The sequence below is a fragment of the Sminthopsis crassicaudata genome, chromosome 3 (genome assembly GCF_048593235.1).
Source record: "Sminthopsis crassicaudata isolate SCR6 chromosome 3, ASM4859323v1, whole genome shotgun sequence".
Classification (NCBI taxonomy): Eukaryota; Metazoa; Chordata; class Mammalia; order Dasyuromorphia; family Dasyuridae; genus Sminthopsis; species Sminthopsis crassicaudata.
The window spans coordinates 637,706,784-637,723,576 of record NC_133619.1 but is presented as its reverse complement, the minus strand read 5'-3'; the positions used below and the strand labels follow the sequence as shown (position 1 = coordinate 637,723,576).

The 16,793-nt window shown below is 46.8% G+C and overlaps 1 protein-coding gene across 2 annotated transcripts in view; it reads left to right on the top strand.

The window, feature by feature from the left end:
• SAMD4B (sterile alpha motif domain containing 4B) overlaps positions 1-16,793 on the top strand; it is a 28,822-nt gene that overhangs the window by 1,719 nt on the left and 10,310 nt on the right. For both annotated transcript variants that reach the window (XM_074306849.1, XM_074306848.1), the window contains exon 2: positions 10,066-10,457. In XM_074306849.1, the coding sequence (XP_074162950.1) occupies positions 10,262-10,457 (196 nt within the window). In that variant the 5' untranslated portion in view covers positions 10,066-10,261. The remainder of the gene's footprint in view (positions 1-10,065; positions 10,458-16,793) is intronic.

Below are 16,793 nucleotides of genomic sequence, written 5' to 3'. Positions count from 1 at the left end.
TGCAAGAAGGTGGAATTAAAGAAGGCTTTCCAGAAGAGAGGAGCTGAGGTTCAGTGGAAGACTGAGCTTCAGACTAATGGGCGTGAGGAAGGATGACGCCCTAGGCATGAGGAACGGTTGATGTGGGAGCCGAGAGAGGGCAGATTCTAGAGTTTGGGGTATGCTCATAGTCTGGAGAATGAATGACTGGATCAGAGTATTAGGAAGTAGTGCTGGAAAGTTAGGTGGGAGTCAGATTATGGAGGGATTTCATTGCCCATCTAATGTACATATGGGACCTCGGGAAGCTTTTTTGATCAGGGAAGTGGCCAGCACTAGGTTTTAAGATTATTTTGGCAACCAAGTGAAAGATGGTTTGGAGAAAGAAGAGACAAGAAATGAGGTTAATGAAGACTAAATAGTCTAGGCAGGACTTTCTGAAACCTAATTTAGGAGGGATAGAAAGGGAAAGAGGAATGTGGGAAGGTAAAAGTTTTTTCCTCATTTCCTTATCATCCTCCACCCTCCAGCAGACACCACTTGCCATTTCTTTTCCCCATCTCATCAGCCTTTATTGGTCCCTTAGAGAGACCTCTCTTCTAGACCAGGGATTCTCAAACTAAGGTTTCTGAACTTTTTTCCCTCCACTCTTTGGTAACTATACTTCTACATAAGTGATTTCCTTTATAATCCTATGTATTTTGTTTTATCCATTTAAAAACATGCTGAAGGAGTCTATGGACTTTTCCAGACATGAGACAGAAAAGATTTTAGAACTTTCTAGTCTAGTCCTATTAATTCTTTGCCAGGGCTTCTTCCCCCACTTCTGCCCTCTGACCATTTCTCAAGTTAATTTAAAGTCTTCACTCTTCCCTTAAAATTATTCACAACTTCCATACTTTTGCCTCCCCTCATCACCTTGGTTTCTTAATCCATTGAATTCTACTCTTAAGCTGTACCCCTTTGAACACTCACAACTTTTTCTAAAGTTCCTTTTCATTGGTGCAGCTCTGTTCCCCTTTCTGTGTATGTCCTCTTCTTCCTTTAAATCTTTTCTCTCTGATTTCTCCTTACCTCCATCAGGCCTTCTCCAGCACTTTAAGAGAACTTATCCTCTACCGTGTTCTTACCAATACCTGTTTTTTGTTTTGTTTTGTTTTGTTTTTTCCCTTTGTGCCACACTGTTCTGCCCATAGAAGCCAGGAGCTCCCTGCCCTTGGACATCCTTTCTGCTCCTCCAGCCCTGTCTCCTCTGAGGGTTGGGCCAGAGTAGTCCAGGTCAGGCAGACCCCTGGGCCTCCAAGGAGAGAAGGATTTTCTTATGGGACCTTGACATTGGAAAGGGATTTGAGAGATTACCTGGTCCATTCTTCTCAGTGTAAGGATCCCCTCTTCCACGTGTTTGAGAAGGAACACCCCTGCTTGAATATAGCACAGAATGAGGAGCCCTTGGTCTGATGAGATTTCTCATGATTACTTTAGTTGAGCAGAAGCCTGCTTCCTTTTGGTCTCCAGTCACTGGGCTCATAACTGCCCTGTAGAAGCAAGTGAGAGTTGGCTCCCATTTCTGTGTGACAGGCACTCGGGGATTCTAGGCATCAGTGAGGAGATCCCCTAAATCCTTACTCCCGGGACCTAAACACCTCTCATTCCTTCAGCCATTTCTCCTCTGAGATGATTTCTAAACCCTGGCTCCACCCTGGCTAGTTCTCCAGTTTGATAGTATCTTTGTCAAAACGTGCTATCGAGAAATGAACCCCAGAATCTTTCTGCACTCTTAACTTGGGCAGGCACTTCCCTTGATATCCGTTAATGTATCCTAAACTTCTCACCCTGCCACTTCTCCAGAATTATAATTTTTCCCACCCTAGTGGGAAGGAGGAAAGAGGGTCTTTTTCATGTCTAACTTCCCTTGTCCTTTCCTGTCCTCACTGCCCAACATCTGGAGTGTTTCTTCCTCATCCTGTCAGTTCTCTTTTTAAACACTAGAGTCTTTAGTTCATTTCTCATTCCAGAGGAATTGGAGTAGATGACCTTCCAACCAGTGATTCTTAATCAGGACCACAATGGGCAGAGGTACCTAATGTCTTTAGATTCTTTGTATGCTCCAGATTATCCCTTTACCCTTTCTGTGCCTCATTTTCTTTTCCTCACTCTGAAAGAATCCTTTCTGAACATTCCTGTTGAATAGTGAAACATGAGAGGGAATAAACTGTACAGTGCTTTGAGCTCTCTTGCCCATAGATGAGAAGTCTGTACATGGATCCTAGATAGCCAACACGTTATTTTAAACAAGAAAGGGGAATGGAATAGGAGAAAGGCTATCCTTAGTAGTCATTGTATCATTTAGTTTTGTTGAAAATCCTGTCTTGGCCAAGACCTTCATCACTGTCCATTGGTCTCAACTTGTTGGTTGAGCTGGGAATCTGGAGCTGTTCAGTACATAGTTCTTCTTCATTTGCTTTTCTGAACTCTTCCTAGAATACTTGCTGTTGAAAAGCCACACCAACTCTTAGTGCTTAATTAAAAGAAAGAGGTTGGGCTTCACATCTTGGGAGTATAGAAGTAGGACCAGAGGGCACCTTGTGCAGGTGAGGAGAGCCAGGAGGTGGAATGACTTGTCCAGAGTCATACGGGTAATAGGAGCAGAGTAGGTCTTTGGATGAAATGCAAGCCTCTTTTTCACTGTGGAATTCTGTCTCCCAACTTAACCTCTTGGACCCAGCTTCCTTTGCTCTTGATTTGGGGAAACAATATCTGTAGGACCCACAGCACAAGTCTGCTGTGAGATCAGAGGGGATGACGGAATTGCTAGCTGTGTTGGCTAACTTGACTGATTGAACCATCATGGCCTTTTCTCCAGGCTTAAAGAAGAGCTGAATGAAGAGTCCATTCTGGTGGGAGCATCATCCATAGCCAGCATTCCTGGTGCCCAGCCATTCTTTCTTCACTCTTAGGTTGGGCTCCGTGATTTCTCTGACATTCTCTCAGTATAATCACTTGGGCTCAGAGTAGTGGATGGACTAGAGGAAGATCTCTGTAGGTGGAATAAAGTGTTGATTTTTTTTTTTTTTTTAACTGTCAGGTTTCTGTGCAGTGGACTCTTTCAGAGGTTGAGTAATATATAAAATAGTAATTGAGCAGAAAGCTTATGGTGGGGACTACAAGAGGTCAGGAATGCCAGGAAACTCTTGAAGACAAACCAGATTAACATGTTATTGGGACACATGTAGGAAAGTAAATAAGAATACAGTGCAGCATAGAGAATGTGAATTTGTAGTTTTCTGAGCAGCCTTTCATTTCTCTTTGAGTTTGACATCATTGAGCAGAGGATAGAAAAGTTGAATCGAGAGTTCGCTAGCCACTGGATAGATTCTGAGCTCAGAAGAAACATGTGTTGATATCATTTTACAAGGAAGCCTTGCAGGAATGGGAGTGATGAACAGTGGAAATGGCATTTGGAGATGATCCTCGAGACGGAGGACCTTCCTTCATCATTGCTATTCCTCTTAGGCATGGGTGAGCTAGGATGACAAGTATGGTTAAGTGCCTGTCTTCAGGGGACTTGAATTACATAGTAAGTTAACACATGGCCAGAAAAAAATAATAGTATATGCTAGCTTATTATGGAAGGAGAGATGAGTGGTACAGATCAATGTATGCTATAGCCATTCAGAGGAAAAATGACATTGCTGTGGCCACAGAAGGTTTTATGGAGGAAGTGGAGTTAAAATGAGCATGATTCAGGTAAACTAAAAGGATTTCAGCTGGGCAGGGGTCTGGTGTAAGCAAAGGGCAGAGCTGGCAGTTTGTGAGGTGCTTTCTATGTGAGGGTGTTAGAGCATCAGTTTGGCTGGAGCAATGGAGATTGGATAGTTTGGGTTAGGTGAGCGATTAAGAATTTCTCTTTCAGGCAGTACGAAGCCATTTTTGATTTTGGGACAGGGGAGTCACATAATGAAAATGGTGTTTTAGAAAAATGACTCCAGCAGCCAAGTGTACTGTGGTTTCAAGGAGGGAGAAAAATGGGACTGTTTAGACCAGCTGAGTAGGCTTGGTGTGAAGTGGTGAGAATGTGGTCTTGGGGCGGTGAGGAAGGAAGAGTTGTTATGTTGAATGGATATGGGGGGAAGGGTTCCAGGGAGAGAGAAGGTATATCAGGAATGAATGGGACCCCAGAGTTCCTCTGATCTAATCTGTACTTAACGAAAATCCCCTCTGCAACATACTTGATGAGCCAGCATTCAGCTTCCTTAGATGGGGAGTTTGCTATTTATGGAGGAAGCCCCTTCCATTTCTGGACGGCTTTAGTCATCAGGTAGTTTTTTTTTTTTTTTTTTTCCCTATACAGTAACCTCTCTTTCTTTGCAGCTTAACTCATTGCTCTTAATTCAGGACAGTGGCCAAGATACAAAAGGCACTTCCAATCTGAAGAGAACTAGCTTTTCTTTCCTCAGTTCTCTTTTCTGTAGCTAAAAATCCCAAGTCCTTTAGTTCATCTTTATATGTCACGGTCTTATGTTCTCCTCACATGCTCCAGTTTGTTAGTTTCCTTCTTAAAAGTGACCAAACTAAACACAGAACAACAAATGGTTCTCACTTTATGTAAGTGTGAAGCAATTTTTGTGTAATGTGAATTTACTTATAGACATGGGGAAGGGAGGGAGGGAGGCAGAAAGGGGACAGCGTATCCATGAAGGAAGGGGACTGGTTTAAGGATATTTGGGGACTAGAGATGGACAAGAGAGAGTTGGAGGAAGAATAAGCAGGGCCCAGACACGGACACAGACAGGAGAAGACACTTGGTACCTGAGGGCTGACAGAAAACAGACATGCTGGTGGTAGAGCAGGGCAAAGGGGTCTCTTCTCTCAAGTCAAGTCTGTTATTCACTATGGTGACAGTGGTGGTCTCATATGCTTTCACTTGAAGGGGATTGTTTTATGGGGGAGACCTAGGAGTGCTGAGCCAAGAAGCAGCAGTAGGGAGGGAGAGAGCGAACTTGGGAGCATGGACACAGTACTGTACAGCAAAGTTAACATAGGTTTTTTGGAATGCAGATTTCTTTCAAAATTCTTTATGTAAAGTCAAATTTGTGTAAGATGAGAACTGAGAACTATCTGTATTCCAAACGTATTCTAATCAGAGCAGAATACAACAGAACTATTCATGTCAATAAGCATTGATGGGTACCTAATACTGTGCTAGGACTGGGTTTACAAAGAAAGGCAGAAACAGTCCTTGCTCTTCAAGGAGCTTTCAGTCAAATGGGGACAACTGGTAAGGAAGAGAGAGATATGGGTAGTACACAACTTTAAATTTAAACTGTATTCTTAACTTTTTCTGTATCTCTTTCTTAAATCTAGACAATCAGAAAAACAAACAAGCCTTGATTTTCAGTGTTTGTTGATTTCCATTGTGTAAATGCTCATACTGAAAATGGCTTTCATGATCAAGCTGGCTCTAGCAAATTCCTGGACAGCATGCAGACAGCCATGCACAAATGAGACTTTGCAGGCTAAAATGGCAATGTTTTCAGAAGGCACTGGCATCAAGGGGGTCGGGAAAGACTTCTTGAACAAGGGAGGATTTTAGCATTGATTCAAAGAAAGCCAGGAGGCAGTGGTGAGGAAGGAGAGAATTGCCGGGCCAGTCAGTGAAAACCACAGTCAGGAGATGAAGGGTCTTGTTCACAGAATAGCCAAGATACCAGGTTTACTGGATTGAAGAGTATGGGCGAGGGAGCACCCTGGAAGAAGTCTAGAAGAGTAGGAGGGGAGGACAAGATAATGAAGAGTTTTGAACTCCAAGCAGAGGATTTTATATTTGATCCTGAAAGTAATGAGAAGCCAACTGGAAGTTCTTGAAAGACTGGGGTGTGTGAAGTGAGGGGTGGCCATGGTCAGACTTGTGTTTTAGGATACCTCTGACAGCTGAGTGATGGTTGGGATGAAACAGGAAGAGCCCAACTTAGCAGGTCAGTGAGGACCTGCATGATAGGCCTGAACGTGAATCGGAAATTCCAAGTCTGGGTGCTGGGAGAATGGGGATCCCACTGTGACAGAAAAGAGATGTTATGTAGAGAAGCCAATTTGAGGGTAAGACAACGAGAGTACTGTTAGTCATAACTACTAAATGTTTATTGCCTGACATGTTAAAGTTGAAGTACAGATGATATGTTCCACTAGCAGGCATCTGGAATTAAAAACAAGGGTTGGAGAGTCTGGGGGCTCATAAAGGAGGTATCTGCCCCATGAGAAAGAACGGGCTTCCCAAGAGAGCAAGTGTGTGATAGAGAAGAGCTGAATCTGCAGCACAGAGCTTTAGGAGCCATTTGCTCATGGCAGGTAGGACCCAAGAGGAACCAGCGCTGTTTGCTCTCTTTCAAGGATTTCCAAGGAATTCCTGTGCTCTGGTCATTTCCCAAGAAGCTCTGCTCATCTCTTATTTTTTACCCTTATGATAATTTCCCTCCCTGTAGCAAGATCTTCCTTTTCTCATGGCAAGTCTGTGCCCTTTAGAAATGCCTAGCAAAAAAATCACATTTCAGTACTGCTCAAGACCTGGAGTTGTTTCCTTGGCTTTGGTTTTCACTTGATGATTGCTTTCTTCTGTTAGGATAGGCAGCTGCCTTCAGTTACTGACCTGTTAATACGTAAGAGGCAGTAAGGGTGAGGGGAGGCATCCGTGCCACCTTGTTTGTTCAGGTGGTGTTGGCGTACGTGGGGTATGAGACTGCCAGTAGGAGCCAGGAAAATGAGCAGCACTCTGGATCCTCTTTGGCCTCTTCTCTTGGAACAGGGCCCTCTTGTCTTCTCTGTAAGAGTTATGAAGAAAAAAACATCTCAGGATCACCTGTTGGTCTGACTAGGTGATTTCCTGGATAATCCCTCTGACCTTCACTTTTGGGATTAGCAAGTACCTCCTCAGTGTCAAGCTCCTTGTTTACGCACAGATATTGGCGGGGAGCTTGATGAATTCTCTTGAGAGGACTTTTACCTTAAGGATTCCCTGTGATGCCTGTTCATCTGTGACATCCAAGGATTCTGTTCTGGCCATGTTTGAAGCTAAGGCAGCTTTTGTCCTCATGCCAAGCAGGCTGTCCTTCCCAGTGGCCGCAGAGTAGCTAGGACTGGGTGAGCATCAGGTTGTAGCAGGGAATGAATCCCCCGTGATGAGGGATCTCATCATTTGGTTGTGTTCCAAACATTTAGATAGCCCTCAACTCCTGAAAGGAGCTGCAGATTTCCTCATTAGATGAAGTTTTAATATTGCTGATTTTAAAACTACCTTTTTCCCCAAAGTCTGTTTGCAGATGACGGTCAGGCCCTCTTGCATTATTCCGGACTTTTCTTAGCTAATCCTTCCTCCATTTCTCCTGTTTTCCTTTACTGTTGGAGATTTTTTTTTTTTTTTTTTTTGGCCTTGTTGATGGCAGCATAACCCCTAAAAATCATCTAGACCAATCCCCTCATTTTATAGATGGGGAAACTGAGGCTTAGGAGGAGGAATTTTGCCCATGGTTATAGGTATTTATAACAGAGATCTGGGAAGAGAGGCTTTTCCCTTTTTCCATTCCTGGATGAAGCTTGTCCTTTTTGTTCATTGGGTTTTCTGTTAATGGAGACGAAGAAACAAATTTGTTTCTTGTTCTTGAAAATCTTTTGGTGGTTTGAAGAAATGATTGGGTCATCTATCTTCCCCTATTTAAGAACTTTCTCCATTTTTCTACCTCCAGTTTTCTCAACTGTGTTTCATAGTTTCTAGATTCACTTTTCCTTTCTGTGGACACTTATGTCATGCCCATTGATATCTGTACGTTGCTTTATTTGCAGAGTGTTTTGCATTCATCTTATCTGAGCCTTATAACAATACTATGAAGTAGATATTACAGATATTATTGTCCTCGTTTTTATAGAGAATGGTATCACACACAGTAAGCATGGGAATTTGAACCCAGGTCTTTCCAACATTACTACTTAAAAATCTTGATTTTCCCCAAATCCCATTAAATAAGCAAAGAACTGTACCTGCTCCCACCCCCTCAGGGGTACAAGGAATATTACTAGTTAGATCACATTGTTCCATCCAAAAGAGCTACAAGGTAATTTCCCCCTTCCCACCTGTAGGCATTAGCTTGCTGAGCAAGCTGTGACCACTTTGAATTTCTAGCAAGGGCCAGGCACATCAAACTCAGTGAAGTTGGTGTTAGCTTTTCTGACTCCAGTCTTCAGTCATTAACAAGGGGACCCAAGAGCCTGGCCCCTTTGACCTTTTGCCAATCATTCATGTGTGCCTGGTACTGTACTGGGTGCTGGAGTGCAACAAATAATGTCGGGATTGATCTCTGTGCCCCCAAAATTGAACATTTAAGGGGAAGCACAAGGGCATAGGACAAACACAAAATTAATATAAGTTTGGAAGGGAGGGTATAATAGAGTTGAGGAAAGATCTCATATAGAAGATAGTTTTGGGGCCAACTCTTGAAAAAAGAGATTCTAGAAAGAAGAAGGAAGTAGGGATGAGTGCCAGGCCTTGATTTCAGGCCATGTGGTCAGTTGAAAAAATTCGAAGGTGGCGGAGACTTAAGGGGCATAATGTTTGTCTTCAGGTGGGCTTCTCTTTTGGAAAAGGCTATATATAGCTATGTCCTGCTTGGCCCTAAAGGAAAGAGCCAGGAGCTTTTCCTGTAGACAGTGCTTCAGTAGGGAGACCTGGTTGACCTCTTGGATGTTGCATGGGACTTTTTTTTTTCAGCTCCTGGTTGGACCAGGTAGCCACTGAATATTCTTATTGGAGAGGAGGCTGTATGTGACAATCCAGGAATTTGTAGGTAACTGGTTAGCATGGTGCCCAGACTGGAGTTAAGATCTAAGTTTACAGCTAGCCTCAGATGCGTCCCAGATTTGAGACCCTGGACAACTTCCTTATGCTCTCTGTTCCTATTTCCTTAGGTGTAAAAGGGTTAAACTAATAGTATTTACCTTGCAGGGATATTGTTTGTCCTTCCATTCCTTTCCAAGAGGACTCTGACATCAGGGAGGGTCTGCCATGACCTGCAATTGGATTTAAGTGAGGGAGGGCTGTGCAAGATCGCCAGCCTTTGACTGAGGCTGTACCCATTGAGTGATTCAGTGCTAGATAGCAACTGAGGCAAAGAATCTGCTCTTTCACTTAGTCCCCCCCCCAAAAAAAAAAAACCCTATTTAAATAGATGAATCTGGGAAGTGAAGGGTTCTTGTGAGAAACAAATGAAATAATATTTGCAAAGCACTGAGTACAGTGTCAAGCATGTAGTAGGTGCTTAATAAATGGTTTTTCCTTTCTGCCTTCCCTGCCTGAAATCAGAGAGTCAGGGAAGTGGACTCACCCCTGAAGGAAGTTATAAGTCTCTCTACTCAGCAGTCTCTCAGAGTGGCCCAAATCTAGAAAGAAAGAATATTTTACAAAGGCAAAAGATGCTTTTTATGAAAGCTCTCTGAAGAGATCATTCAGTTTGTCCTCTTGCTTTGGGACAGGAGCTCATCTTGAGATAAACCTCTCATGTTCTTCAGGACCCCCTTTGAGGGACCTTTCAGAGGCTCTTACTCATGGGATTAGAGAACTTTACAGATAGTATTTAAGCCAAAAAGGGTTAAAGAGATTGTCTCCTTCAGGCAGGTTAGGTATGAGGCAGCTAAAATCCAGGCAGTTAGGGAAGTGACACCCCAGGTTGCAAAATCAGTCACTTGTGAGCCAGAACTCGGGTGACCTGCTTCCTGGTGGAATGCTCTGGCATTTCTGCCCTCCTGGATGGCCGAGGCTTTTTGAAAGCTCTTGGGTCAGCCAGACCGTGTGTGTCTTACTGCATTTTGAGCTTGGTTCTTCAGAATGTGAATGAGTGGGTCAGCATTCTCATGTGGCAGTATGGGAGTGGCCAGTTAAGTCAACTCTTTTGGCCTAGGGGACCTGGGGACACAGTTAAGGGGACATCCGTTCCGCTTTCTTTCTTCCCGGCAGCTCAGCTGCTGACTTGGCTCTGCATGCTGAGACACCAAGGCCTCCGAAGCTCTTGGACTGGGTCTGATACCCTCTTTTCTCTCTTCTAGGAGCCCATGGAAACCTCCCTGATGTGAGCAGGCCTCTGCCCCCGCTGCCCCTCCCGGGATTTTCTAAGCACCCTGATCCCCTGGGGAGAGACCACAAGATTCTGGAGCCGAGACCATGTGACAGCGTTGCCCTGCCCCACCATTCCCCCACCCCCGGCCTCTGCCGGTGCCAAGCCCAGGCCCTGGCCACGGCACCATGATGTTCCGAGACCAGGTTGGCATCCTTGCCGGCTGGTTCAAGGGCTGGAATGAGTGTGAGCAGACGGTGGCCTTGCTGTCCCTGTTGAAGCGGGTCACCCGAACCCAGGCCCGATTTCTGCAGCTTTGCCTGGAGCACTCCTTGGCAGATTGTAACGACATCCACCTTCTGGAGTCAGAGGCCAACAGTGCTGGTGAGTCTGTGGCCCTCTCAGACCAAGGTCTGCCCCAGAGCCGGGAGGCAGAGAGCTTCCTTGACATTATCCTCCTCCTGTCTCCCATTTCTGGGATTTTCATATTGTGTGTCAAGTAGCGAAGTCATGAAAAAGGTCTCGATTCTTGGGTGTGTGGTCAGAGTCTAGGAGGGGAAAGCTGTCTTTGTGCACTGTCATGGCCCAGCAGCAGTTCAGTGAGATCCACATTAAGTGCCTTTGGTAAACACTCACCCTAGGCCTTGATTATGATTTCTAGGATAATCAGACAATCAGACTCAGGCTAGAAATGAGGCACATAAGCACAAAATGGAATCATAGACTCCAGAACTGGAACAGACAATTGGGGTCTGTCATGCGACTCATGAAGAGCATGGCGAGGTGTCCTTAGGCCTGTGCACCAACTTCCAAGCCACCACTGAGGTGCCTGCCAGGACTTCTACCAGTTAGGACAAGTGCTTGAGGAAGATTGGAGCACAAAGAGGTCCCAAGGCTCAGGGCATGTGGAGGCCGGGTACCAGTGGAGATTTCTTTTATGGTCATGGAAGGCAATAGGGGCTGAGGGGGAAGAACTTTACCCGAGGAAGTGGCTGGTAACAATACCTGGTCATCCTGACCTCAGTCCCGAAATTGAATCATCCTTTCTCTTGCCACCTTGCAAATATTTGGCCCCAGAAAGGGGCTCCTAGCTCTCTTCAGTCTTCCCTCTCCCTGTTTCCCCTTGGATCCACCCCACCCCAGCCCCCTCATTGCTGGGCTCTGGATGCTGGAGTATTTGGGCTTTTTAATCTGTGGTTATGGAAAAGGAAAGCGGACAGAAAGTCCCAGTCAGATCAGCTTCTAGCTGAAATGTGGAGGGATGTCATCCAGCCCTGCCCAGCTAACTCAAGGGCCAGGTCTGGAGGCAAGGAGAGTGCTCTGAGAGAAAATTCTGCCCTGCTGTGTTAGCAACTCATTCATCCTCTCTTTTCACATCAGTGATAAAATGGGGACAATGAGGAGTCATGAAAAGTCTCTGTCCCTGGGGGTTTGGGGGTATTAGAAGGGATATTGGGTATGAAGCCCTTTGTGAGCCTTAGAGGGCTCAGTCACTGTCTGCTTCCCCTCTGGAGCCGAATACAGAACACTGGGCATGGAGGAAGGAAGACTCATCTCACTGAGTTCTAACACAGCTTCAGACTTATTAGCTGGGTGAGCCTGGGCAAGTCATTGCCTCATCTGTAAAATGTGCTGGAGAAGGAAATGGCCAACCCTTCCAGTATCTGCTGAGAAAACCGGAATGGGGCTGCAGAGAAGCGTCGGAAGAGACTGAACAACCACGAAACCTCCGTCCGGGGCATCTTCTAACTTAGCCAAATGCCTATGGCTGCAAAGGGATAACCAAAAGAATATCTTATTGGGAAGTCAGGACTCCTTCAAAAAAAGGTAGCAGATCAGCTGGCCTGTTTAGTTAAGTCAAAGGCCTCGAGCATGTTCAGCCCAGTGCAGTAAAGAGCAGAGAGGGCCTCGGGGGGTGGGCTAGTCCAGAAGGAGAAAGAGAAAGGAAGAGACTGGGATGGCTGTCATCTAAGACAGGGCAGTCCAGGCCTGCATATAAGTCACCCATAGAGAAAAGGGTGCAAGTCTGAGAAGGTAGTTAGATTGTTGAAGGGCCTAGAATGTCAACCTCAGGAAGTAAATGAGACTGTGTCCTTGCTCTGGACACAGGGGTCCTTAGGCTAAACACAAGAACCCCATGTTCCTTTCGTTGTGGTGCTGGGGAATATGTTGGTGAAGTCCATGAGGACCTGCCCAGGATTTCATGAAGGTGGTCAGAATGGAGTTTGTCTTTTTGTACACAGAGCCTATGGGTGTTCTTCCTCCATCAGAGGATTCCCAGACCCTCCAAGTTTATACCCTAAAACTGGAGCTGTTGCTATAGTGCTCTGGCATTCCCCTGGCACAGGCGGAGGGCACTGTTGGGTAGAATCCAGGGTGCTTCCTTCATAGGAACAAAGTGGGGGTGTTATGTGATCAACTCGGGAATGAAGAACGTTCCTGTCCAACCTTTGCTCTGTGTCAAGACGTCCCCTTTGGCAGTTAAGTGAAACCCGTGGATCCATTATCATCAGAATGGAAGGAAAGCGGAAGGAATAAGCTTTTATTAGCACCTACCATATGCTGAGAACAGTGCTAAGAGTTTTACAAATATTATTTCATTTGATTCTGACAACAGTCCTAAGAGGTAGGAGCATTTAATAGTCCCACTTATAAAAGAGGAAACTGAGGCAGGCAGAGGTGAATCAACTTAGCCAGCGTCACACGGCTAAATGTCTGGGGCTGCATTTGTACCCAAATCTTGACTTCAAGCCCATAGCTCTGGTTCACTGCTACCTTTAAGCATAATATAAAATCCCTAAGATTTCAAAGGTAACAGTTATCCAGTATTTAAAAAAAAAAAAAAAAAAGGTGTTCATGGGCCTCAGACTGAGTCCATTTGGTGATCTATCTGTGTGAGAGTTTGTACCTAGAAAGAAGGATTCCCACTAAGGCAGCTTGAGAGACTGCACCTTGCTCTGGGGTCCAGGGCAATTGGCAGAGGGTCGTCTCCCTTTCCCTTGAGAATCTGAGGAAACTTTGGCCAACTTCCTATTTTGCCCTGGGAATGAGAGCTGGTTTCATAGCATCTTCATGGAGGTATCTCGATATCAAGAAGTGGGAAGATACAGATGGTCTGAGGATCTGGGAGTTAGTAGCTTCATCCCTTTTCCTTTTCCTTCTCTACTCCCATTCTGTCTTCCTAGCTATGATCCAGCTGTGAGCAAATGACATAAATTTAGGCCTCCTTGGAAGGTCAGAGCCAGGCAGACTTGGACGGGGTTGTCTCTGGCTCCGGGATGGGGGAGGAGCCTGGGGAGAGATGAACTGGACTCCATTTCTTGCCCCTAAAGTTCCCTGAGCAACACTCCCAGTATGCCTCCTGCCTGTATTGAGTTCTGTGAATCAGAGACTGTCCTCTCCCTGCCCTCCCTTCCCCAGTCCCTCTCTGAAAACAAACAAACAAACAAATCTACCTCTAGCTTAGGATTGTTCTATTTACCTTCCTTTCTGCCTTGCTGTTCTGCTTCACTCTAGCTCAGTCTGGGTGGGGAAACTGAGGTCAGGAAAGGGACAGTGAGTCACTAGATCAGGCACCTGATCCCCGGCCAGATCATCACCCCCACATACACCATACACCCTGGGGTGGAGCTTAGGGAAACCTCATCTTTCTCCTTTTCCCGTCAGAGTGAGCCCAGCAATGCTGTTCTTTCATGAGTTCCTTCAGTCCACTTCATTATACAAAAATGTGAGCCTCCCTCTTGTCCTATTTCCCCTCACTCCTCCCCCTTCTCCCCCAGACAGCAATGGCTGGAGCATGGGGAATGGGCAGTTGTTCTCAGCCAAACCTCAGCCCCTCTGGCAGCTGCCCAGCATGATTGCAACAGTAAGGGATATAAAAATGGGTTTGGCTTCATCAGAGCCTCAAAGATATATTTGGCCCCCGAAAGCTGCCAAGCCTCAGGGTCGTGCCCTACTTAGCTCTAGTTGGCCCTCTTCTTGCTGTTGCCACCTCCATATGGGGCCTGCCCACTCGCCACCCCTGCCAGGAGCAGCCCTTCTCCCTGTCCAAACCCTGCCTCCACCCCCTTCCTCATCAGTACTTGTGGCTTCATGAAAGATGGAGACGGAACATGGTGCTCCATTCTCCCCTCCTCCCTCTGTACCCCTGGAGTCGTCTGCCTTTAGAGGACCCCCAAAATAACACATTTGTGAGCGAGATCCAAGTTGGCTCATCATTCTCGGATGGGGAAGGGACCAGGTATGTTATGTTCCCCACAAGGTCTCCCACCCTGCTTTTTGGATGGGTGAGGGTTCTCCCAGAATAAGGGGTGAGGTCCCAGAATGCATTACCCTCCTAGGTAAGCCCCCACTATTGTGGACAGCCTGCTGAATGCCTAGTTTTGTTATAGGTGACCCCGAAAGAACAATTCCCACCCATTATCCATCGTCTCAATGGGGGTGGCTTCTCGAGGGCCCCCCCCCATTCAAGTTCCTTGGAGGAGTTCCTCCACCATCTTGCTGTTTCGGGGAGGGAGGGAGGCAGAGAGGCTTGGGGATGGCCCCTCCCAGGATTCCATGAGGGAGTATGGTTTGACCGAGTCTCAAGATCAGGTATAAGGACTGAAGTGGGAGGAAGGGTGAGGAGCTCAGGACAGAGATTGGGAGGGAAACAAAGCCTTCTTCCCTTTATCCTAAACCAGGGGGCATCTTTGCCCAGCTCCTGTGTCCAGGGGCTTGTCATTTTCTCAGAGGTTTGTGTCCACAAGCTTGGGGGGGAGGGAGATTGACAAGCTGAAAGGTTGAAGCTTTTGGGAAGACAAGAGGTTGAGCAGAAAGAGCTGGGCTTCAGGAGAGTTCGGGTGGGAAGGCCTCTCAGTGTGAGCCCATGCTGTGGACTTGGCACACTCGTTTTGTCTGATCAATTGTTGGAATCCCAGGTGCTAAAATTAGGCTTTGCCTCCACTTCACAATTGGGTCAAGGGTTAAGTAGGCTTAGGCCAAATAAAAGCACCTCATTAATCCAGGGAGGGGGTAGAGGTTCTGGGAGATTGGAGCTTCCTTCCATTCCCTCTCTCCCTCCCTGGCCATGTAACCCCAGGCAAGTCATTGAACTTCCTCTGCCTCAGCACTAGGAGACCAGATGGGGTCCCGAGTAAGGAGCTTTTTGGGTGACTGTGGAGTGGGGCTCAGTCCAGGAAGACCTTGCTGCTGCTCAATATATAGCGCCAGGCTCTCCGATTACCTCTGAGGTCCCTTCTAAGCTCTAAATCTGTTATCTGCCCTGTATTAGCTATCCCCAAGAGATAGCTGAAGAATCTGGGAGTTCAGGAAGAATTCAGCTCTATTTCTGAATGACCCCGAAGCTGGGATTGAGGAAAGCTTGTGGTATTTGGGGATGTCCCAGGCCATTTGTTCCCCTTTGAGAGATTGCAGGCCCGAGGCCAACGTGGAGTGTTTTTGGGGTCATGTGAGGTCCAGGCAGTGGATGCTGTCCATGGCTGATGGGCAGGAAGGAGGGAGAGGACAGGAATGGGGAATGGGGAGGCAAGGCAAGAAGCAAGTTGGGGGGGGAAAGCTCCTTTTGAGAATTTACTGTGGGGGTGGGGGGTTTGGAGCCTCATTGGGAAGACCAGCAGGATATGGGACTATTTGGGATTCCCAGAGGCCGGGGCACTTTGCTGCTTCAGATGCTGGCCTCCTGTTGTAATTGGCGAGATCCCATTCCCTTTCTGTGCTTGCACACTCAGCGTGCAAATTTGATGCGCCTCTTGGGTCGGCCTGTTTCTTTGTGAATGGAAGACAGTTGTTAACTTGGGGAGGGTGGGGAACGGTACGGGGGAAAGGCAGGGTTATGGTTCTGCTCAGAGACACTTAACTCTGTGTCTAGGAGGTCAGGGCGGCAGGTACATTCCCCTGGCCCTCCTTGGTTTGCAGTATTTCTGAATTAGTACCAGAGTACAGCTGCTTGGGAAGTGCTGTAGATGTGCCTGGAGCCCTTGAGAGTTGCAGGCCCAGATCGACAGTTTTCCGGGCTCTCGTCTCTGCTTTCTGAAAAATACCAATGATGTTGCCAGTGAAATGGCATTTGTCCCCTTTTCTGAGGGGGACTCTATTTGCTAAGTTTGGCTAAAAGGAAATGACAAAAAAACTGAAAGGAAGCCTGAGATCTGTAGCCCTCTTTCCCTAAGGAGCTCACTCTCCAAGTGAGGAGATGGGTCACACTATGGAGAAGTGGGGAGGCTGGACTCTGGATAAGAGCTGCTTGTTTCAGTTGCTCAGAGAAGGTTGGGGTCACTGTGGACAAGGATGATTGGAGAAAACTTCTGGCAGAGGTGAGATATGCGGAGGGAAAGAGCTCCTAGATCAGTGCTTTAGGAAATGCTGAGCTGCCTCCTCTGGGGCTTCCAATGGGGGGCAGTGGGAAAGAAGCCTGGGATCCCGGGCTTGAGAATGTGTGGTCGGGACTGACCGTGGCGTCCATGACAGAGCAAAGAGAAGGGCACCCCACAGCTGTCTGAGGAGGACCCTCTGCCAGGTGAATCGGGAGAGGAAGGCAAGCCCAGGGATGCAGGGAAGATGCAGGGGTGGATTTGGAGTCAGAGAAGCTGCTTCTGTGCCCTGCTCTCCTCTTCAGATTGAGGAGGTGGGATGGGAAAGCAGTGATCTAGTAGTAAGAGTCCTGTGGCTGGGAGGGGGAGGCCTAGCCTAGTGTAGAAGGGTTAGAGGAGGGGGCTGTGG